General features: G+C 46.2%; 1 protein-coding gene across 1 annotated transcript; it reads left to right on the forward strand.

The window, feature by feature from the left end:
• Nucleotides 1–15,633: 15,633 nt before the first annotated feature.
• Nucleotides 15,634–25,134, forward strand: LOC131272165 (protein tipE). Its single transcript, XM_058273814.1, has 2 exons — nucleotides 15,634–16,409; nucleotides 25,065–25,134. The coding sequence occupies exons 1-2, from the start codon at nucleotides 15,634–15,636 to the stop codon at nucleotides 25,132–25,134; spliced, it is 846 nt and encodes a 281-aa protein (XP_058129797.1).
• Nucleotides 25,135–25,422: the final 288 nt, after the last annotated feature.

The following is a 25,422-nucleotide window of genomic DNA, read 5'->3' on the forward strand; positions in this document are numbered from 1 at the left end:
ACGACGCAGATGCCTTGTAGACGCCCTCACTAACCTCCGCACGCCCGGCGCCACAGACTATAACCCAGAGGAGCCAACCGTCAAGGTTTGTGAATCATCGTCACCGATAGCTTCCTTATTAAGGGAATTTCCCGGGTTAACCTCGCCCACCACCCCCGGCACGCAGCTGCAATCCGAAATCACTCATCGCATTGAGACAACCGGACACCCGACTTTCGCTCGTCCTCGTAGATTGTCCTCCGAGAAATACGCAGCCGCCCGTGCCGAGTTTGAGTCCTTGGTACAACTTGGAGTTTGTCGTCCTTCCAACAGCAGCTGGGCCAGCCCCCTACACATGACGAAGAAGGCAGATGGAACGTGGCGACCCTGCGGCGACTACAGGACTCTCAACGCGAAGACTATACCGGACCGTTATCCTTTGCCTTTCCTCCAAGATTTCACGATGCATTTGCATGGCAAGACCATTTTTTCAAAGGTCGACCTGCACAAGGCATACCACCAGATACCGATACACCCGGAGGACATCCCGAAGACAGCCATCACGACCCCCTTCGGGCTGTTCGAATTCACCACGATGCCCTTCGGTCTAAGGAACGCGGCACAAACGTTCCAACGGCTCATCCACGATGTTCTACGAGGACTTGACTTCGTGTTCCCGTACATCGACGACATGATCATCGCTTCGACGACACCAGAAGAACATCACGAACAACTGCGTCAGTTATTCCAGCGTCTTGAGCAACACCATTTGGCCATCAACCCAGCCAAATGCGAATTTAACCGGACCGAGATCGCCTTTTTAGGGCACCTGGTTAATTCAGAAGGTATTCGCCCCCTCCCGGAACGCGTATCAGCTATCACCGAGTTAAAGAAGCCCACAACGATAATGGAGCTGAAGAAGTTTCTCGCAATGGTAAATTATTACCGACGCTTCTTACCAAACGCTATAGATACGCAAGGCATCTTATTCAAAATGACCCCGGGAAATAAAAAAAAGGATAAAACGCCGCTCAGCTGGACACCCGAAGCAACCGAAGCATTCTCTCGCTGCAAGGAGCAGCTTCGACAAGCAGCATTGCTGGCACACCCGATCCCAAACGCAGAACTCTCGCTGTGGACAGACGCGTCTGATTTCGCCGCAGGAGCCGTCCTGCACCAACGGGTAGGCGACCAACTCCAACCACTAGGTTACTTCTCGAAAAAATTCGATAAACCACAGAGGAACTACTCAACCTACGACCGTGAGTTGACCGCTATTTATCTCGCCGTACGACATTTTCGCTATCAACTAGAGGGTAGGGAGTTCCGGATTTATACGGACCATAAGCCTCTAGCGTACGCCTTTCGACAAACCCATGATAACGCCTCGCCGCGAAGAGCTAGACAGCTGGACTTCATAGCACAGTTCTCGACCGACATACACCACGTCTCAGGGGAAAAAAATGTGACAGCCGACTTGCTCTCACGTATTGAAATAGTACGCGTGACACCGAGCATCGATTTCGAACGCCTGGCCGACGAACAGACCCGCGATCCCGAGCTTATAGCTATTCTGAACCAGAAGAGCCCCTCCGATCTGTCCCTGCAGAAGACGCCGATACCCGGAAGTACCAAAGCGCTGTACGCCGACTGCCCCGGCGGAATAATTAGACCGTATATTACTAAATCATTCCGCCAACAGCTCCTCCACGCTGTTCACGACTTAAGCCATCCCGGAGCACGAGCCACAGTCAGACTGATGACAGAGCGATTTGTCTGGGTGGACATAAAGAAGGAGACGCGCGAGTTCGTGAGGAACTGTTTGGCTTGCCAACGTGCTAAGGTCAGCCGCCATACCAAAAGTCCGCTCACACCGTACCCGGCTACGCAGGACAGGTTCAGCCACATCAATGTCGACATAATCGGACCTTTCCCAGTAAGCAATGGAAACCGATACTGCCTGACGATCATCGATCGATTCACCCGCTGGCCGGAAGCAGTGCCGATACCGGACATCACCGCATCCACCGTGACCGCAGCGTTGTTGTATCATTGGATCGCCCGATTTGGAGTGCCATCCATAGTGACAACGGACCAAGGAAGGCAGTTCGAGTCGTGTTTGTTCAGCGAGTTGAATCGAACCCTCGGAACGAAACACATTCGGACGACCGCCTACCACCCGCAAGCTAATGGGCTAATCGAGAGATGGCACCGCACTCTCAAATCAGCGATTACGTGCAAGGACACAACTAAATGGAGTGAACATCTTCCTTTAATACTGCTCGGCCTGCGCACAACTTTTAAGAGCGACATCAACGCATCACCGGCCGAACTCGTGTACGGCACGACGCTTACCATCCCCGCCGAATTTTTCTCAAAGGAACCACAACCAGTAGCGACCGATCAATCCGATTTCGCTAAGACGCTACGGGAAGCGATGCGTAAAATCCGTCCACCTGACACCGCTTGGCACACCAACCGAACCGCGTTCGTCCATCACGACCTAAACAAATGCACTCACGTGTTTGTACGCAACGACACCGTCCGTCCCGCCCTAACAACTCCATATCACGGTCCATACCAAGTACTTACACGAAATCTTAAGTCTTTTCAGCTACTACTCAATGGACGACCAACGCTAGTATCCATCGACCGTCTGAAACCGGCCTACACAGTTGAGGAAACCACCACGGCACCCGAACCGACGTCGCACGATCAGACCGAAACGCCCAGCGTCCCGCCGACGCAGCAGGTTCCCGCCGTGCAACCTTCGCCCCAACCACCGGCCCCGCATGCCATACCAACTCCACCACCATCTATCCTACGACGACCAGGACAAGACATATCGACCGGTGTTACCAGGGTCGGACGAAGAGTGAAGATCCCGCTGAGATACCGATAACACCGCTCTAAGGGGGGAGTACTGTGGCGACCAGGACGCCACCTGGCGCATATCAGTCGTAACTTAAAAAGGCCGGTTGGCGAACCAGGAGACAGGGACAGCGGACGCATGTAGAACAGGACAGCTAGGGAGTGCACGTTGCACTAGCGCGGATAAAAGCCAGGGACGTGCGCAACCAACTTCTCTTCTCTTATCTTATCGCTTCTCGGCCTAAAGGCGAAGATCAAAGTCTCTTCTCGTACCTGCGTGTCCTTTTGCGCACCGAGTCAGGCTCGTCGACCGCGTGATCGTACCGTGCACCACGCCGCGTAGCTTAGTCGCCACGAGTGAAATTAGGGACAAAATTGTACCTCCTTGTGAATAAATCCCTAAAACCTCATCAAGAACGCGACATACGGGAGTTATCCATACTCGTGATAAAAGACGCATGATAAAATGTGTTTCAATTGAAGACATATACATACAAGAATCCGACTTTCATCAGTTTCAATTGATTGTTCAGTGGCAACCAGTTACGCATAACAAAGCATACCATAACGATATTGTTGGTGTGCCACACAAACAACGGTAACCGTTTATTGTTTGCTAAACGATCCGCCGCAGACAATCTCATCACCGGGTTAATGCGTCTTCGAGTCATCCCTTCACTTAAGCAATGCCGGCTGCACATGGCTGGTTTCGAGAGCCTTCCTTCGGCCAGCCGTGGAAAAGTGAGCGTAAAATTATACACGGCCAAGTGACAATGGAAATGCCACGGAGCTGGGCTAAACAACAAATCTGCTCGCGTTCACCAGAGAGGCCATCCTTCGGGGGTGGTGCTGGTGATTCAACGACAAATGCCAACAAACGCCAACGTCGTAATCGTCGTCTTTGTCTATGCGAAAGTAAGGTAGCAGCGGCCCCACCTGGTCGGGTGAAGTTTCTTATCTTTGCAGTCAACCAAACCAGCGGGCCGGAAAATGTGCTTTGAAGGCGTAGAAAGGGATGTTTAAATGCTCCCCACACAAAGGCAAACAAAACCATCTTTCGGGTCCAAATCGGTGGTAGCAGCTGTCGAGCGGCTATGAATCGGAGTGGCTCCTCGCTCCATCACCTCCACCGTGGTGGATGGGAGGAAAAATCTCTGAATGAAAAGCCACACGACCACCCAACCTTTGACTCCAACCTTTCCGCAACCTTTTCCACTTTTCATCGGTTGCAACATAGCGTGCAGGTGTAGTGAGCGGCCAGACTTGTCCAAGATTTGGCTGTGTTGGTTCGTAAGGGCGTTTGTTGTGTTTTTCTTAGGTGCGCCCGAAATCATTTGTTTGCATTCATCATCATACGAAAGACGAAAGAAAGAAAGAAAAGGAAAGCGCAAGAGAGGGAGAAAGCAAATTTGAGAAAAAATGTGTTTCTGTGTACGAACTTATCGTCCTTTTGAACCACAACAACTCTACTGGACAACAACTACTACAACCATAAACTTCTTGCTGTCACGCACACTTACCACGCAATCGTTTGTACACTGATTTTGGGTGAAGCGAATGTACGGAAAGCTTCTCCAGCAAATGGGCTTTCGCATGTACGAAGTAATCGACACCACAAAAACAACCGTTCCTGATCATTTTCCGAGCGAGACCACGGATGTGTGAATGTGTGTTTGTGAAAAACGAGAGAGTGAGAGAATAAACACAAAAGAGAAAGTGCAGCAGGGGAGGAAAGAAGCACACTTCCAAATGGGTTGTTTCACACCATCGCGTCAAAAGCTTCTCGAAAGCTTACGTTCGATGGAGCAGCCTGGTTGTTCACGATGTAAGCACATTGGGAAGAATATTTTTACATGAAATTCTGCCTTCTTTGCGGACGTATTCGGTAATGTGAAAAAGGAAATATTTAAAATCATGTATTAGGTTACGTATATAGTAGTTTCCATCCGGAAAAATAAATGGTGGCGAATATCATGCTCTCGCCTACCGTTTGTGGGAGTGTTCGCCTGGGACGTTGGTGTTGGTGCTGGTCATATCCAACTCTGCTGCTGCTGCGAGGGTGTATCTGTGGGTCAGACAGGACACTCGAGTGAGCTGTATCCCTAATGCTTGGGGAGCGGTCTGTGGCCTCGAACGAAAAGCCACGAGCCTCAGTCTTGCGTTGCGATTCGAAGCCGATGCTCGTCGGTTAGTACCGTGGTCGCGCCAAATCCCGTTTTTCGTTTGTCGTTATCGTCACTGTCGCCCACAGCCATCCTGCCTATCAGTTCCATCGCCATCGGGGAAGACGAACAAACGGACGGCAAGCCATCGAGTGACTTTAGTGCATCATCTAAAGAGTGGGGAAGAAACCCCAAAAACCGTTCGTAAGGTGCGTCATTTTAGTAGCAATTAAAAACGAAAAGAAGCAGAAAGGTCCTGTTCTATTCAACCCCAGCCAATATCCAAATACCGCCCGCGTCGGGCTCCGTTCGCCCGTTCGTGGTTGTCTGTCATCGGGTTAGCCAAGGTGTTTAACTTTGGCCGTCGATAAGCATGTCCCTTTTTATTGCTTTTGCGCCTTCCTTTTCGTAATCGTTCCAGCGAACAAACACATAAATTACTCCCCCGAAACCTTTGCAGACTGAAAGCAAATTCAATCACGAAGTGCTTATCACTGCGAGATTTTATTCAAATACTGCCCAGCTATGTTGAAATGCTGAAGCAGTAAAGAAAAGTTTCTCGCACAGTTTTGTTCTCGTCTACTAAATTATACTATTCGTCACAAAGTTTTCACAGTAAAACAACCTTGTTAGCTAACCCTCCACTCATTGTCCTAAGCCAAAGCGAGCCAAAACGTTCAATTCGGATGTTCTGCGGTTAGCCACATGAATGTAAAGTCTTTTGTGCTTTTGGCGAACTTTCATGCAAACCGTAGGGCGAACTCAAGGACTTCACCCTCCGTTTGAAGGCTACCGGGGCGGGACAGTGTGAATGTCTGTGCCCTCAGCATGTAGCGTCGGTTAAAACCACCCACGACGGGTGGCAGCGGGGATGAATGGATGCAACGTACGAATCAGTTCCATTCGAACATGGTTTGCCATGGCGCACCTGACGGGTATATTGCATATCGAGTGTTCGTGTGTTCCGTGTGTGCGCCTGGAAGTGGGTGTAAGATTTCGTTGCTAATTTTTTTTTCGGTGTAAAGTGAACCTATGTGAAGAGAAGTTATCTAATTTTACCCGTTACACCACCCATCACTCCTAACAACTCTCCCCCAGGACGTTAGATTGCAGTGCCGTGTAATTGAATTCCGGAGTCATGTGTGTCACCCGGATCGTCACCCAACGAATCTCAGCCCAAAAGGGAACATTAGGGACCAATGCAACTATGCGCTCCTCCAAATGTGTGTGTGTGTATGTGTGTGTGCAGGTGGTTGATTGAGTGCGTGCGTGAAAGCTCGACGCCTATGTGCGTGTAAAGTAGAGTGGGTGTGTAACGTTCGAGCGAATGTTCTCTCACCTGATGGGACGACCGGTGTGAGGGGAAAAATAACAAAAAGGACATAAAACAGAATGAACTTTGGACAGGAGCCACAGGATGAAAATCAGAGCTCCCGCACGTCGAATGATCGTTGGTTCGATGGAAAAAAGGACCCAAATTGACGTAGTGAGGTAGTGATGGTGCACGCGTGTGGGTGTATGGATGTTTAGTGTTCTTGATTGCTTGTAATACACGTATTGCTGACGAGGACGAAGTTTTCTTTGTACGGCTCACCCACGACGAGTCGGCACGATTAGAAGCACGAGAAGATTTAGTTCGTCTGACAAACACATAGTGCCACGAAAATAAAAACAGGACAGTAAATTAGAGAGAGAGAGGAATGGATATGAAGGGAAAAAAGCAGAGAAAAGAAAAATGAATTTTCTTTTGGCGAAGTATTATATTAAGAAATAAACAAAAGAAAGGTTAAGGAAGGAACCAAACCAGAATTCACATGAAAGAACAATAGAAAAAGAGATAGTGCGAGAGAGAGAGAGAGAGAGAGAGAAAGAGAGAAAAACGGGATACCATCCTCCGACTCGCAGCATAGATGGAAAATCGGTTCGGTTACACAATCAGTTTGCACAGCCACACCATAGAGTCCGCCCACACGCCCACCAACACCACCACTTCGGTACTTGGGTGTCCCATCGGTCGCGATGGCGATGCCGACGCACCAGATGGTGCTCGTTTCGTTCCTTCTTTGCTCCCTCTCCTATCGTTCGCTTTGGGTCGATTGGCGAAGGGTCCTTTTTGCTTCAGGACCAAAACGCCCCCCCCCCCACCCGCCCACTCCCTTCTCCAAAGCAGTGCTCAATGTTTTGGAGCTAAATTTTACATCACTTCCCTTTTTCTCGGGCGTTGCGAGGAAAGATTTGAAGGATGAATGTATTTTCATCCTTCCCCCCGACATTTCTTATTTATTTATGTGCCATCGAACGTATCGAGCACGTTGGTGCAGTGTCATTAATCGAGCGGCCCTTCTTGCAGCCCTTCCCTACCACACCGTCCCGTCCGACGCGAGTAGCAGCCCAAAGTCCCAATGAAGCTTGCGGGAAGTGCTTTTGGACTGACAAAATTTGATTAATTACCACGCGAACCAGTGGTAAAAGGAGTTCGGGAGCACTTCTACCGCATTAATGGTGAATGGCCGCACGGTAGAAGCAATTAAAGTGCTGGTGCAGGTCGTGGTCGTGCTAAGCGGACAAAAGCGGTAGAACAGGAACAGAAAAAGGTACCAAAGGTTGAAAAATTCTTCAAATGAACTCCAGCCCGATAGAAGAGAAGCCGAAGGTTCAAGGACATCAAAATACACCGTTCGGGTCCTCTTCACCCGGAAAGGGTTTGAAGGAAAGATACTAAACAATAAATGTGGTACAATCTGGACCCATTCTTTGATAATTTAATGAGGCTATCGGAGAAATGTGGAGAGCAGAGAAAGAATCCTACCACAGTTCATTTATAATAGATCGAGTTTTGTGTTATATGTGTGTTATGTGTGTAGGTAAATAGCGTCCGATAACCTAGCCGAACCTTAGGTGACACTCCTTTGTACGTTGTTACACAAATATTTTAACTTTTGGTTCGGTTTTGCAATGCTAAAAATCTTAAAGGTTCCTTACACACACTACCTTCAAGAAAACCGCTGGTTCACACAAAAGCGAGACAATGTTTTGTTGTTATATACATTCAGAAATGGTTTTTGCTCGGTGTTGAACGTTTCGAAAAATTGCAAAATATCTAGACAATCAACTGAACAACTTTTACCAATCGAAAATAGCATTTTAAGAATACTGAACGTCAAACATAGATCCGCTTTATTTAAACGCTTTTCCAAAAGGAACAACCTCATTGGAAGCAAGTTTGAAATTATACCTACAAATTTGTATTGCAAAATGTTTATATGTAATTTCTAAACCTTCAGCAAAAATATTTAATCAGTAAACTCACTGCTACATTTGGTTATCTGGTAGATATTTCACAGAGTTATTTTCGATCAATATTTGTTTCCGATGGAATACTATTTTTTCACTTTTATGCCTATCGAATTTGGGACGTGTTTTCGTGATTTCCTCGAGTAGGTGTTCTGTATTTTAGCATTTTCGCATCTGCTCAACAATTTAAAGTGCTCGAAATGAAGCGCTGGCCGTTTGATGGGGGACGAAAAATAAAATGAAAAATCAATACCTTCAAACCGTAAGAACAACGTTCGAAAGCCACCACGAACAGGGTAAAGAGAAAAAGAGAGAGAGCGTTGGAAAAAAGGAGATTAAAATAGGAAAAAAGGCCATAAAAACAGCACACAAATAGGACGGTGTGCGAGTAGGAAGGCGAGTGCATGGACAATGCGGAGCCCGCGTGGTGTAACCGGGTGTAACGGGGAAGCAGTGGCCCAGAAATGCATCGTGCAAACAACAATGCCGCCCGATGCCGCTGGTCCGGCGGCTAGAGCCTCGTCGATCGTTTGGCCTCGCTCGGGCGCCCATTTCCTCGTGGTGCCACGCAACACATCAACGCATTTCCATTGCGCTGGCTTTGACAGGGGTTCGCCGATAAACGCCGAACGGGAAGCACCACACTGCTGAAACGGCAATCTTTAGCATTTTGGTGGAATATGGGGAGAGAGCGAAGATAAATCAGGCGAAAAGGGACGAGAGCAAAAACTGGTGCTATGGTTGGTGGTGCTGGAGCGAGCGAAAGCGCCCGTCGGTTTTGGATGCATTTATTAGTGCAAGCTGCTGGGTGGGTGTGGGTGTGGGCAGTTCAGCTTGAAGGCTGTGTGCCGTTGTTGGCAGTAGAATGCAGCAGCTGGGACGTGACGATGCACTTTTACTTCGGGCTGCGCAACAATATCATCATCGGTTGGCGTTGGCGAAAATTGCTCCCGGGCGCCTCGCAGGGACTTCTGGAGCTACGACGATACACCAACCCAGCTCAATGTTGGATCTTCGCTGCGGAACGGAAAAAAAACGGGCTGGAAGCGAACCAGAGCAAAGCTGGTGGAAGCTTCCATATTGCATCGGACATTTTATGACATACAGGGGGACATTTAACGGAAACACCAACGGAACACCCCCTTCCGAATACAAAATTAAATTGCAATTGAAATGCTTTTACAATTCACAGTGCCAGCATTCTAGGTCAGTCGCCTTTTTCCAATGTGGCTTTCCCTGCCACAAACCGTGCCCGGTATAATTTCCCCTGACCTCCGATGCAAATTATCTTCCAACGGGTGACGGGTGAATTGAAACTCTAATCCTCTAACGGCGCGCATAAATAAAACGCTTCCTAACCATGGGCCGCTGCCATCTGCTATTAGCTTTTAAATATCAAACAATTAGCACGAGAACACTCAATCTCGGCGCGGTGGAACCATTCCGGGAATAAATAACTATCAGCCCGGCCGGCTGGCTGTGCCCCAAATCTGTCCCGCAACTTTTGGATTGGGAAATCAAATCGGAATCATCTAATCATCCTCCCAACCAGTGGTCGCTGAACCATGTCCCCAATCGGCTCATATGCGGTCTGAAAACCGGGTGCATTTCTAATGCCCTTTTAATTGCAACAATGCCAAATCGGGGCCAGTGCGGTCAGCGGTAACGGTTGAGTTTCAAAATAAGTGATCCCATTCTGTCAAGTTGCGTTGACACCATGAAATGCTCGTTCGATTTTTGCAGTGTGCCATATGTAGTGATAATTTCTTTGGAGGGTGTCCAATCGTGTGTGGAAACTCTCATGCATATCCCGTACAATGGACATTTGCGGTCGCCAATCGAATAAAGTGCCATAGCTAATTGATTGCCGGTACAAATGAAGGGTTTTCTTTCAGCTTATTTTATTGGAACTAGTGGTTCAAAATAAATCGAACTGTCATATCTGCGTTAATAATGGTTAAGAAATGTAATTAAATACTATTTCCTACACAAAGTCTTTTCAAATTATGCAAACTAACTTAAATTTAATGTTTAATATAGGTCAAACGTAGATACTTGCCTACTTGTAATTTCTACGTGACATTCCTCGATCATTGAAAGCTGCTCAAAAATGTTCATCCTTCTTGTGTACATAAGGATGGAATTTTCGTTACCTTCAATTTTCAGTTTTCTCAATGCAGTACGTTTCGCATTCAAAACATCGTTGGTTCATTCCATGAAACGAGCAGACAAAAAAATATGGTATGTTTGTGTTGCAATGGTTTTCCACAAAAGCATCTTTCAGCATATACTCAGATGGTTGTTATTTCTATGGCAGGAAAGGAATGAGCGAATTAAAATTGTATATCCAAGTGTGGTGCGACGATAAAATGAAATGCTACCGACACGTTTTGTGGGGTCGCTTTATTCAACGGGTTGTTTTTCATTATTTCAGGATTTAAAATTTACTTAATGTTGTTTTTTTGCAAATGTCGCAAGTTAATAGTTTTTCATTGTAATATGGTGAACATTTTTATATGTTAGTCTTTGTAAGAGACGAAACATAATCAATATTAATATACCCCAATGTAATTAATATGTACCGTATTCCCTTATTCAATCAAACTTCATGTTTCGGTACAAAGTGCAAAAGTAAGTGAGTTTTACAGTTTTCGTTACTATAATGCTTAATAAAACATTATATGTAATGTGCAATTTTTTTTGAAAAAAAATCAGCTTCTAGGAATACCATCCACCGCAAACAGATTCTAGATAGAATAATGTCACAGCGTGTTTCTACGTGCATTTTTGGTTAGTTATTTAAATTAATTAAATAAATACTGTGATTTGAAATATGATTAAAGGAGGAAATATTTGAAATAATAATTTGTTACATTTCTATCGAACAGAGGAACATGTTCATCAGAACAAATCGTAAACAATCATCTTATTAACAGTTCGATTCTTAGTTTAAGAGCGACTCCTAACTTTTGAATACATCGTACAGTAAAATCACATTAATTGATAAGTTTTTTTTTAACATTTCTGTAACGTGTTAGGAGCGTTAGGTGTTTGTTTCCTCGTTCAAAATAAGAAACATCGTTGCACTAAGTGCCAAAAAGAAACCAAATGAAGTTTTGTTTATAATTCCATTCCGAAGAAAGGGGACATTGTAGTCGGTAGAAAGGAGGCAATTTCCAGAGGTGCCCTTGAGCCGTGAAAGAAAAGGGAACCATATTTATGAGAGCCGTCAGAATTATTGTTATTCATTGACAAGTGTCCATTTTTGAAGCTGAAATATTGTTAATGGGGACAGTGAAATTGATCGACGGAGTTGAAGCAGACAAAGTACACTGCTTATGTAAACGTCCATTAAGCAACGGCATAATGTTTACGGTGTCAGTGGAAATCTTTCGAAAAGGGAACGATCACCCAAAGCAACGCTTTCGCAAACCACCTTCAACGGAAGTGACTGGAGGTGATTGGAAAATAGAGAATAAATAGAATAAATTACACTGGGTTTTCTTGGTTCGCATAACCAGAACTAAAAATATAAACAACTCATAATATGCCGTTTCATTTGACACCCCCCTTTTTCTTCCGCAGCCAGACCGTAACCCGGGTGCATTAGGCGAGCGGTGCAAGTGGAATCGTCGGACGGGAACCTTCGGCGCCGTCACTCCGCCGGGCACGGGTGGCACACGGTATGGATTATTCATCCGGCCCTGCAGGTCCTGCGTCGGTGTCCTAGATGCACCCACCATCAGGCCACCAACACCACCACCACCACCACCCCCGACCAGGCCGTTCGACCTTCTAGCGGTGGCAGTGCCGGACGACATCCGGCCTAAAGTGTGCGCCATGGAGGCAGCAGCCCTGCGGTGGTCGGGTGCGCGGGCACGAGCGAATTGACGAGAGCTAGTGAGTGTTTGTGCGACGAGGTGAGCGCCGGAGTGTAGGGTGGTGCAGGGCGGAGAAAATAGTCAATAAAAATAAATAAAACACTATAATAAAAATAAGGGCCAAACGGAAGTCCCGGCCAATTGTGGCCCCGGAAGAAACACTATTCGGTTGTTTCCGCGTGTGTGTGTGTGTGTGGGAACGTATGTGTGAGCTTCTCACCCATGTGCGCGGGTTGCTGTAGCCATCTCTCGATGTATGTGTGTGTTGATGCGTGTGCAGGGGTCACGATGTGAGCGGGGGTGTGCTAGCCACCGAAAGGGAGCAACGGCGCAAAAAAGAAAAACACTTTGCTGCCCAAACGTGTACGTGCCTTTGGTGTGCCTTTTTCCGCGCTTGGCGTTGGTGCCAAAACCAGCGGAGGCAAGAATCATAAAATCAATATAATAATCATAAAAGAAACGAGGTTATACATCACTAGCACGGGTCCGGGTTGACCATCGCCGCCATGGTTCGATAGTTGGTTCGAAGGATTCTGGTTGTGTTTTGTTTTGTTTTCGTTCGCTTTCTCATGTCTAGTGGTTCCCATAAGTTTTCGGGAGTACTTGGATTAATTTAATTTCCAAGTTCACTTATGATTCAAACCTTATCATACCGATTGAAGAAGTACAAAATATTCGTATAATTGACCTTACTAGAACTCTTTTAAATATAAATAAAAGTAAGCCCAAGACGATTAAACGGTTGAAAACAATCGTAGTGAATCGCGTAAGAATGAAACAGATAAGATACAGTACCATAACCCTTACTATCCTAACGTAGAAGTATTCGAATGAGCTGCAGCAAACACATTTAAAAACCTCACTCTTAGGGCCTCCTTGTGCATTTTTTGGTAGTTTATTTGTATCGCAAACAAACGGCGACGGAGGACGCTAAAAAAATTGTACACGAACTGATACCGCACGGCGCAAGTGGACTCCGGTGGGCGATAAATCACGGTGGACACCGGGTCCGGTCCTGTACTCAAAAAGTCCCATTAGCGAGCAATTAGCCTGCAGGGACAGAAAAACAGAAACACGCCCCGATCCAGCGGCGAAGGAAGGGTGAATGGATGGAATCGGATTAAAAAATGGGCGCGCGCGTTGCGTGGCGTAGTGAAATCCGTTTCCACCCAATCCCCGACGGTGCCATTCGAATGCAGACGTGCAGCGGGCAAACCGGCTCGGTTCCCTTCCGGCCCTGTCGGAGTTGAATTTCATTCGGTGGAGATAATAAAAATTGGAGATAATAAAAAAAAACAACCCCAAAACGCACTCAGACGGATTTCGAAAGGCCATAGGCGCTTTGGTTTGGTTGGCAGAGGGAAAAAAACAAATGGCACCAGACACAACGGAAGCATCATTAATGAAATCAAACCTAAATTGCACGTTAATTAGCTGTGCGAGGGAGCGACGTCGTTGTTGTTTGTCACCGACTCGGGATGCGGTGACTTCCTGCGCCGGAAACTAGAACGGAACGGGTCCTGATTTTGACCCCAAGCTCCCGTGAGGGTGGGCGAAGGCAAATCAAACCCAAACATACGCGCTCGACATACGATACACACACACACGGAACCGTTCAATAAAAGCAATCCCCCATCGTCGTGAACGACCAGGCGTCCGCTTTCCGGCGGACGGGGAACGAACTTTGCGCTTTGAAACGCGGGCTACATTGATTCGAACGGTCGGTTTCTAACGCACCGCCACCAATACACTCACCACAGCATCCATCATCGTTTATCAGCATGTGCATGTGATGTTTGTACGTGCGTGTAGGCTTATAGAATGTGCTATAGCACGTTAACCTGTGTGCTTAGCACGAGCGACACGAACAGCCGAAAGCTTTCCTAGTGGTGGTGCGTTTATTTTTTTTTCCTTTTCTCCTCCCCACCCCTCACACCACGGATTTGTTAGCAAACATACAACCCAGCCCTCGGAGAAGGAGCGAGTGTTAAATGAATGAAAGTTTAGAAAAGCTCCACTGCACAAACGCATACACGTTCGTGCACACACACACACACACACACGTCGGGAGATCCTCTCAATCGGTAGAAAATACAGTGAAGTGATTTAACGAAAAGCTTTACCCCTACACAGTGCAGGAAAAGCGCGAGAGAAAACGCGCGGTTTAAGTGAAGGAAGAAAGCAAAAAACGCTAACGCTTGAAGCGGTTGGTGAGTGTGTATGTGAGAGTGAGTGAAAAAGAGAAGCAAACCGGTGTGCAAAAGTGAAACGGAGCAGTTAATCCCGAAGCTTACCCGCGACAGGCGGTTGGGGCTGTTGGGGGATTGAATGAGTGTTAGTCTGTCGCGAGCGTGCGGCTGTGTTTGTGCTGCCGAGTTCCAAGAGTGCGGGTGTATAAAGAAAATATCCTGCCGAGTGAGGAGCGCAAGCGAGTGTGAGATAGAGACGAGTTGTGCCTCCACCAAAACCACATTGTTCATCCCGTCTGTCCCGCTTAAGGGCGCAACGATCGCTTACCGAGTAGTACGCGACGGAAGTGTGTTGAGGTTAGGTTACGCTCAGGTGTAGCAGCAGCGAGTGTCTCCTTTTTCGGGCTCGGTTACTCGGTCCGTCCGGGGAGCAAGCAATTGTTGTGAAAACATACTTCTGGACGAGATCGAGGGACGGCCTTCGCAAGTGTGCTGAGTGTGGTCGGATCGGAGCAAGAGCAAGTCGTCGGAGTATACAACGAATTGGCAGAACGGAGTGCAGTGCGAGATGCGAGTCGATGCGTGTTGTGGCGTCTTGGGAGGCGAGCTTTCTGTGTTGCTTCCATGGCCTTCTTCTGCCGAAAGTGTTGAGCCATTGTTGAGCGAATAGTTTGCTGCTGGTAGTGGTTGGTGGTGCTTCCGCCTTAACAACGGCCTATCGAAATTCTAGCAGGACTTGGCGCAACGAGCAGGTTGTTAGCACCGTGCTTCATCGTTCATCCTTCCGGGGGCCGATCTGAGGGCAGCATCTGAGTGGACGTTTCCTGGCCATAGCCTCCCCTTCCGCCTCTCCCCCATCTCACCCCAAGCCGTCCCCATCCCCAGGTAAAGGGGGCCGTCAGAACCAGCCCACCTACGGAGCACCAGCGGCTTGTCCTTGACGGGGGATGTTGTGGATCGTAGGCATACTACTTCCACTGGCAGCAGCAGCAGCAGCGGGCGTTATAGCGGATGCGGCAACGCCATCCTCCCCATCCTCACCACCACCGTCACCGTCACCGTTAGCGTCGTCGTCGAAGGACAGGTCGTCCCGCGTCCGGCCCACAGTAATCACCCGGCAGCCCGTGCGTCTGTTGCCACCGACCGCACCCGTCCCACTGCCGGTGGCCTACCTGCCTTACCCGATCGGATCGCAGCGAGCGAGCGCCGCCCCCGCCGACACCGAGACGCCCCCGACCCGTGCATGCCGGTGCGACCATGAGGAGCGATAGTTCGGAACTGCTGCTCGAGCAACAGGCCGAAGAGCTACGGAAGAAGAAGCTGCTCGAGCTAGCGGCGGCGAAGAAGGCGAAGAATGGGCCACCGCCGAAGCGGTCGCTGCGCGAGAACGCCTCCTTCTACACCACGTCCAGCCTGGCGTTCCTGTCGGTGACGGCCGGCGCCTCGCTGCTCTTCCTCGTGCCGCTGTACGTCGATCCGGCCATCTCGACGCTGGTCGGCGACTTCGTCGAGCGGCCGACGATGTGCGTGACGACGCGGCGCGAGGACATGACCGGCCTGTTCAACTGCTCGTGGAGCTCGTGCCGGGAGGGCTGCACCTCGGACGTGTTCCGCTGCACGCACATCTACGTGACGTTCATCGACGACCTGAACTTCACCTTCCCGTTCAACGCGACGCCCGGCGAGCTGTTCAACCTGACCGACGTCGAGCGCTCGGACGAGGCGATCCTGCTGGTCAACATCAAGGGCTGCGGCTACCCGCCCGCCGTCAGCTGCAAGAACTTCACCGACATGTACGGCTTCGAGGGGGCCGTCTTCCCCTGCTACTACTCGAAGCAGAACAAGACGGTCGTGATGACCGCGTACAACCGCGAGGACCAGGTCAACACGATCATCCACTTCTTCGTGGTCCCGTTCATCGTCACCGTCGTCTCGTCGGTCCTCCTCTGCATTATGCACTGTGATTGTAGGTGTAAAAAGGAGCGCCGGCGGCACCGGCACCGGCACCGGCGGCCTAGGATAGAGAATCTCAGGTGAGCGAACGTGCGGTTCAAATTTAATTAGCACAGCCAGCTGCGCAACGGCGTAGCGTTGTGTAATACCTGTTCGGAGGGGTTTGTTTTTGAGAACCGGAATCTGTATTCTTCTGCACGGAAATGCTTGGAAATCATAATCAAGTCTCAAGAGTTGGGTCTGCATATCCGAGAAAAGTGACGATCACAATTCTTACCTTGTTTAAATCCGCCCTTGCTAAAACCTCCCATTTTATGGTAATGTTCTTGTTTCAATCTATTCGTTTATATTTCTTTTTAAGACTTAAACTTACTAATAAATCAGATTTGAAAGTGTCTGCATTTAACTCGATTGAGTCAAAGAAATTTGATCTGGATTTGATGCGTTGTAAAACAATTTACAAATTACGTCCAAGGAATTTCCTAAAGTATTATTTTGTGTGGTTTAAGATAAGATATTCTGTGAGCTGTTTGTAGGAAAGTATTTTTGATAACAGTAAAAAGTACATTTACCATAGTAAAAGTAATACAAAGGAGGTGTTGAACTCGCTCAACAGATTCGAGTGAGCCGACCATTTTTTTATTTTACTAGAAAGAATTTTACAATTCACATCTCGAACCGATTCTTTCGTAAAAACCCACGTTCAATGACGTTTAGTGATGTACGTAATGAACGATAGACGTTCCGATCATATTTATTTCAAAAAAGAACCTTTAATTGATATTATTCAAAATTAAAACATAGCATTTTCAAAACAGAAACAAGCTCAAGTTAGTGAAAGTTTAACAAACATACATTTCAGTCCAATTCTTAACATGCGGTCAAAAATCAACAATGTGTTACTTTCTCTTTTTCGATATAAACAACTGCGTATGCACACTTCATGAGACAAAACTGGGAAAACGTCTTGTATGGAACGTATTTCCGGTAATTACTACATCAGTGTTGCAATATCTTTTGATAACGAAGGACATCGTATCAAATTGTGTAGTAGTTAAACTGAGAAAATAATAATTCCAAGTTTATCTGAAAGAAATACTCACAAACCTATTTGGTTAAGTGAAGTGTTATATATTTAAGTTGATTTTTGGTATTCATTATTTATCATCCTAGCGGTAAACTGACGCTGTCACTGTGTTCGTAGAGAACCCGTAATAACCTTGGGTAGAAAGAAGTAGGACCGAATATTGCAAATTTACAATTTACGATCGAATGTTATGTAAATAAGGCAGCTGTTACATCAAGTATTATTCGTAGATGCAAATATAAAGGAGATTTTGTGACCTATTTAGGGAAACATCTCTCCACCCAAAAACAAAACCTAGCATGGTTTCGAAGAGCCACACAATATACTCAGGTGACAATTCTAATGTCACATTAAATGACCTTGTAATCATTCTATATAAATCAACATCCGCCCTTTTTTCAACCCGCCCGGCCTTGTTTGAAGTGCAAAACGAGCAAGCACTCATCTCAACCCGCGTCACTTTCCTTCCGGGTTCGATTTTGCACCGGCACGTGATCGAAGCTGACAGTTCCCGAAAGCGGAACCCAAGGGCGCCATACGTACGGCGAACGGCGACGGTCACCTTAGTCACCCCAGCCGGTCGAGGGTCGAGGCTAACACCATGCGAAGCCACCGTGTGCCGGTGCTTCCGTGTTCGATTGCTTTGCTCGCCGCCCCCGAAATGCGACTTGTCGAAAGTGGATGACAATCGCGTGACAGTTTTCTATAACCGCACAAAATGAACAGCCGGTCGGTACCCGTTTCCCGTCGCTTTCCAGTTTCCCCATTGGGTGGCAAGTTTCGGTGGATTATTTGTTATTTCATTACGGTTAATACAGCGGGTGGTGCGATCTGGCCACACTCGGTCAGCGCGGTTTGGTTAGGTTAGGTTATACCGTATTTTTTTCTCCTACTCCGCCCAATCCACTACTTTCGTCCTGTTTCGCCCTATCGGCAAGGGAAGGGATCGATCGCAGGTTGTCGAGTGCCCCCGGACCTGCTCACCGAGACGGGGAGTGTGAGTGTGCGGCCTTGGGGGTTTTCCCCCAAATCGGTGACTGACACACGCTGCCATTCCGTGTCTGTTCTTTCTCTTGTTTTTCAAAACGGTTTTGCTTTTTCCCTTTTTTATTCCTCTGTCCCCATCAACCTAATTTTATGTCGTTTAGCAGTGGCCACAACCATTCCTCCCGCTTTCCGCTCGGTGGGTGCCCACTTTATTCTCCTCTACATCCCTCCCTACTCTGCCATCGCGTGGGGGTGGTGCTTCCGTAAACCAAACCGAAATCATAACCTTCCTCATCATCATAACCAACGTCGGCTAACGCGTGACATCCAGAGGAGGAGGGGTTCCGTTTTTCCCGTTCCCATCATCGAAACAACGGAAACGTTCGCTCGGTCGCCTGTCACTAGTGCACGGGTGGTTGGAAAGGATTCGTGCGATTGAATAATGTAGAGGCACACTTGAGCTGCTCAGTTTTGGCTCATCCGTGGAGGGGGGAAAATACACGCGGATACGCGCGCTCGGGCGAAGAAAGGGGAACCCGTTCGGGGTGCGCCGGCTGGGCCAACGACTGTTTGCGGTAAACCTCGTGTCGAAACATAATATTAGCATAGGCCCTAGGTGAGTGTAAATGAATGGCTGCACTTCAAAGTGGGCGATGTGGTGGGCGGGACGCGCCGTGAGCCTCGAGTGGCGATGGCATATGATTACGCGGCTACATTATACCGCTCCACACATCAAACGAGTGTTTTCCAAGCGTTCGTGCCCGAGGCACGCATGTGGCGGCCTCAAAACGTGCGAAAGGTCGAGTGGAAAATAATTAAAAGCAGTTGCAAAAATTGAATGGATAATCTCATTTGTTTATAGAATTTTAATTTGGAGCCATTTTACTGTTCCTTGTAAGCAGTATTTACAAATCTGTAGCATTATCTTACAAGCAAATCAAAGAGTACTTAAAAACTACCTACGATAAGATTGTTTTGAAAAAAGCATCGCTCTTCCACAAACTTCATATGTTTTCTTCAAAATTAGAAACTAAATACTCTAATTTTTCAAGTCTGAATGTTACCAAAAGTATTTCAATGAATTGAAAATAGACTATTTTGACGGTTTCATAGAGCTTTTACATCAAATATTATCCAGAATAATTGATGTTGATGATTACCGTTGGTTGAGAAGTTCTTCTAATAGCTAATCATTCTTCATCATCAAATTTTTCGGTATGCGTTGTTATAACTGTCTCCCAGAGGGTTTTGTTGCTCTAGTTTACGTAAACTTCCAACTGGTTGTTTTGTCCGAGCATGTTACTTAATGCAGTGCGAAAGATCTTACTAAAATTAATAACTTTTTTAGTTGTTTTTTGTGTTCGGTATTGAATGACAATGATCTTGTCATAAGTTTCAATTCCATCCTACGGAGTTTACATTTATTTGGAATCATTTACCTCTAAACATCATTCAAAGTAGACACTTCAATTTTAGGCTATTGTCCCCAAAACTTTCACATTTTATGCTGTTATGTGTTTTTGGCTATCTTCTATATGTTTAAAAAATATTCTAATTTAAACTCCATGCTTTATTGGAGTTACAGTTTTATGAAATTATTTTCTTTCAATCATTTCTGAGGCTGTGGAACTCTTTCGGACCGCATCTATTTCCACTTACATTCCCTACTCCCAAATCAGTCCGAACGGCTTTAATCCTGTTCTTTTTTTTGTCATACAACTTCTTTATTTCCGGAACGTGCAACGAGCAGTTTAAAGGCTTCCATATTATATGGCGTCAAATACATAAATCCCTTTTCATTCTAGAAAACAAAATCATTGATGCGACCCCTTTCGCCTCGCGCCAATGTTTACCAATCTGTTGATGGTCTCGAGCCCCAGTATCATTCTGCTACACTTTTTGGCAGTTAATTTCCCGAAAGTTTGTTGTTTTTTCGTTTCGCCTCAGCAATTTGAATTCCAAACCCATGGGCTATTGTCGACCGGACGTGCTAATGGCACGTCGCACTTCCCGAGCGAGCCGTTTGTTGCTTGCTACGGCCAGAACGGTTCGTTCGGAGGGGAGGGGGATGGGTGCCTGACCAAAGACATCGGTAATCTTTCTCTTGTTGTTTCCCGAGGACCAACTCCACTGGGGCACGAAACCGTTGAGATCATGAACCACTTCTAGGAACCGAGCAACAAACGTTCTGATGGGAGAAGCGAATGGCATTTTATTTTCATGTTGGAAGCTGGGAGAGGGCGAGTGAGGGGAGAGCGGCCCTTTTCGCAACATTGTGACCGTTTATGGCAGCGAAAGGATGAAGAAAATGGAAGCGATCGATTGACGGACGGAGTGAGTGAAAGACGGACACGTTACGCGCAGGCGACGGCGAAAGAAACCAGCGATAAGTAAAATTATAAAATATTGGCCATCATCAGTTCGCCAGTAGCATCGTAAATGTTGCCTTCGGATCCTTCCACAGCCCACAGAATGGGGTATGTTTGTTCTGGTCTATCATGAGTGCCTACTTGAGGCAAGATGTACACACCCCTCCCCACTTCCTCCCTTATCTACCCTGTCCATGTTCTACAGAACCTTTCACCAAGACTTCATTACAAATTCTCGACAGTACGTTGTTTGCCATCGTTTCGTCTTGGGCTGATCGGAAGGAGTGTCATGGCGAAAGAAACCCACCCTACCCCACGTCTTCCACCCTGCCAAGACGACCGAAGGGAAAAACGATCACGATGCTTATGCTGATGTTCATGTTCACGTGCTGCTGGCTGTCGGACGATGTCGGTGAAAACGCTGATGATGATGAGAATGGTTCAATATCGTGGTACTTTCGGCGGGATGGCAAAGGAAAGATGAAAGGCAAGTGTGTGCTGGTGGTGGTGGAAGATGAAGAAATATCGCGAAAAAATCCATCCCATCCTGGGTGAACTTTCGGGGATGGAAGGATGGAAGCAAAATGATTCCGTGGGCATCCACGATAGATGCTCGAGCATATTATGTGGAGAGGTAAAAGTAGGCGACAAGAATTGGGGAGAAAAGGGAAAAAACCCAAACACGCACACACACACACACACACACACTCTTGACTAAGCCCATTGTGACATCCTTTTAAAAGGGAGCTGCAAAGAAAAATGACGAGCGGAGAGACGCTGGGTCGCTTTAAAATTAATCTCTCCAGCGCACACCGGAATGTTAGCGCTAACGATGTTTGATGGTAGGTTGATAAATTCGATCATTTTTCCCCTTCCTTGTTGCATATTACACTCGGCTAAAGATATGTTGCTTATTAAGGGCACGAAAACGGATGAACGATAAGGGGCGACAATAAACAAATACACGACAAACTCAACCTATTTGGTAGATTGCGTTTACGATTTTAATTTATAATTCACATCGAATGTTTAACAATCATAATTTGAATGTTTCGAAATAAACTCATCGCCCTCCATATTCTATTTAAAACCACATTCAAATCAAAAGTAGGTAGGGAATGATTTAAAATGAGGTTTTCTAAACTGATTAAAATGATAAACATGATTAAAATAATTGAACATGATTCCCAAAATTAAGGAACCATGTTTCAGCTTCAAAACCAAAACCACAACTGTGGGTGTAAAGCAAAATATAATCATCTATCAACCTTGTTTGCGGTTCGTAAAAAAAAGTTGAATATCCTTCCGTTTTGCGAAGGATTCTCAAAAGGACATCTTCGAAGGAAAACATCTTACAAAGTGCGTTAAAGACTGGAAGTTCTTTTACTATTGAAATGAACAATAAACAAACAGGGTTGCGAGATCAACAAAAACGGAATGTAAAAAACAGAACCTCCGATAAAGACAGGGATGCATTGAACACGAAGATAATATCCAAACCCTTGAAGGTGGGTTTGATGTAAAATATGGAACAGTACCTTACTACCTTACGCAGACACCGAGCCATTACAATCGTCCGAACCGTAAGGTGGTGTGACTTGAAAACTAAAGAATGGAAGATTTCCCCTTTCCCGCCGCGCCCCTCAATCGACGCTCAATTAGTGCAAATTATGAAACCCTCCATTCACCTCCGAGGGTGCGGGACAGAAAAATTTGCATTCGAAATGAAAGCGGACAGCACTAGATTTAAGGACCGAGGCACTCGGCCAAACGAGCACACCGAAACAGCCCCGGGGCACGATGCTTTTACAAAAGCACACAAGCAGACACAAATCAGGAAAACGTAGAGCCGGAAAAAACCATACCATTCCATCCAACGATGATAGAAGGGCCACCCGAAAAGCAGTAAAGAGGGTGGGGGATAGGTGAACAAAATGCGGCGACGAATTTCTTTATTAAAAACATATTTTCATTGGCACGCCCCAATCAAGAACAACTTCATTGCTGCTCTCTTCTGGTGGTTGCGCGGTGGTGAAGGTAGTGGCCGTGGCTCCTTTTATGGAACACTGCACGGAAGCCTCCGGATTATGGGCTCGATCGAGGACCACCGCACTGAGCCGTCTCGAAAAAAGTGACACAAAACAACCAAACCCGGGCCAGCCAAAGACGAAAAACGCAAAACGGCGGTGCGCGACGTCGAGTCATACACCGGGTGAAACAAAAACAAACGAAACGAAAAACAAAACCGGGAAACGCTGCACACCGGCGGAGTGGTGGCTCGGGGAAGGTGAAAATCATAAAACACGTGCCGGGACGATTTAATGGGACATTGCATGCGAAAGAACCATTCGGTTGAATCCTTCCCCACCTTTCGTCCTCGGAACATCTGTCGGCGGGTGCAGAGTGAAAGGCAGCATGACGGGGGAAGGTGGAAGATGGCGAAGGATGTCCGTTCTGGCCGTGAGGATGTGTGCCGAGCAGTTCGTTAGGAAACCTGGGGGTCCATAATTCGCCACCCGAAGGGACGATAGGATCCGGTGCTACAGTTTCTCAGACATTTCGGGTGTTCGGTTCTGCATTGTACGCCATTCCGGCGCGCGTACCATTTAGCCAAATTGACTGGTTTCCTGGTGAGCTGTGTTTTGTTTTTGAGCTAGCTTCACTTACTTCCTGTTTCAGAGCGTGTATGTTGGGGAATGTGTTTCATTCTCTCATCCGTTCCGCGAAATACATCAGAACTTAGCTTTGAGCTTCGAGTATTGAAAACTCTTTGGAAACACTTTTGTTGATAAAATCACTGGAGATTTTGTAAAATTACCTCAACATATTCATATCATTCAAAAATTGCTTCAGCAAAAAAGCTGAAGGGATGAACAAAAGTCAAGTTAAGCAAATGAAAACCAAACTCTTGAATTATTTCAGTTTCAATGATTTCGAAAACAACATTATCTATCAGCAAATTTTTGTAGTATTTAATTTATGAAAACAATATTCTGACGGTTCACGATTCCTTTCTTTATTTTTAATCCGATTTATGAAGAGTACTGTAGATTCTGGATTCTTTTTCTTCTTCTTGTTCTTGTTCTTTTTCTTCTTCTTCTTCTTCTTATTTTTCTTTTTCTTCTTCTTAATATAACGATCTTGGTCATACCTGGTCCTTAAGGGCTTACTAAACCTTTTCCCTTTGGGGAGGATCCAGTCTCGGTTAGGATTCGAACCCACACAGTCTAGAGCAGGGGTCGGTAAATTTAGGCCCCTGGGCCAAGTTCGGCACGTAAGAAAACTTTACTGCTTCATGCAAAAAACAATCTTAATTCTCAACGGATTTGTTCACGATGCCTCGCTTGATTTTTCCTAAAATACGAGGAATGAAATTCTTGAACGAGGTGGCTTCCTCGTATACTTACTGGTAGGCTTTTTCTATCGCAATTGCATAATTTATCATTTAAAATAATACTTGTAACGTACATCTCGTCCAATATCCACTGCAATACCTCGTTTACTTTGCATTCCAAATACCAACATTCAAGGAATACAACTTTCAACCGTAATACGAAATGTAATATTGCTCGCAACCTTGAAAACTTCTCGAAGCTAAGTTATTTTAAATACTGTATGCAATTCCTGATAAACATAAGATATTGTAAATAATGGGTGAATAGAGTACATGATTAATTTCAAGTACAATAAAATAAATGTATCAGCACAACAAACCAAAATTTATTTCTTGAAAAGGCTCAATATTCATCAAAAATAAGTATGAATATGTTTTAAAACATACAAATATACTTACAAAAATTCAAATCCAAATAGGCAAAATAATAATAACTGAAAATAAAGCTTCCTTTTTAATTGTTTACTCAAATTGTTTAATAGACGTTTTGAGCAATATGCGGTTTATTCGTTGCAAGCTATTAATAACTTATTTAACCACTTAATCAGGTTCTCTCCTCTGGAAACCTCCACTGATCGCTACAGAGTTAAATACTGACGTTCAAAACATAATTTTTTTGAGTCACTATATTTTATATTTTGATAACGTAATAAATAAATAAGTAAGAGTTATATACTTTTTGAAATATGTTACCCCATGGTTTATTTCGTGATATATTTGAATACTTTTCTTGACACGCAAATTCTTAGTAGCGTTTGCTCTGGTTCCGGCATCCAAAAACAAACTCCCGACGGGTTGTAATATAAATGAATATGAAATGCATTTCTTTTCATTCGATCTATAGCAGTGTTTTTTTCTGCTAATCTTATTATTCTGCTTTCTCTTCCTCTGCACGCAGCGATTCATCAATATCGACACGAGTGGACATGCTCACACCGGCGATCGAAGTGTACAAGCCGCCACTCTGACACAAGGACGACACCCTCGAGAGCAACCTCGGCAACCCGTCGACCAGTAGCGACCTATGACGAGGCATCCTGTCGTGATGTTCGCCGTTGTTCCACGATGACGCCGCCGCCGACGTCGTTTCACACCGTTCCCTCCGAAACCAGCATCACCACCACCACCAACGGCCTTCAGCGCCCAGAAGCTACACTCCGTTCGTTGCCGGTGCGCTGCTCATCCTAACCGTCACCGTTGCCCGTGGCGGTTTTCTCCCATCCTGCATCCAGCACCCGGAAGTGCCCCCGCACCTT

This window comes from Anopheles coustani, chromosome 3 (assembly GCF_943734705.1).
Source record: "Anopheles coustani chromosome 3, idAnoCousDA_361_x.2, whole genome shotgun sequence".
NCBI classification, from domain to species: Eukaryota; Metazoa; Arthropoda; class Insecta; order Diptera; family Culicidae; genus Anopheles; species Anopheles coustani.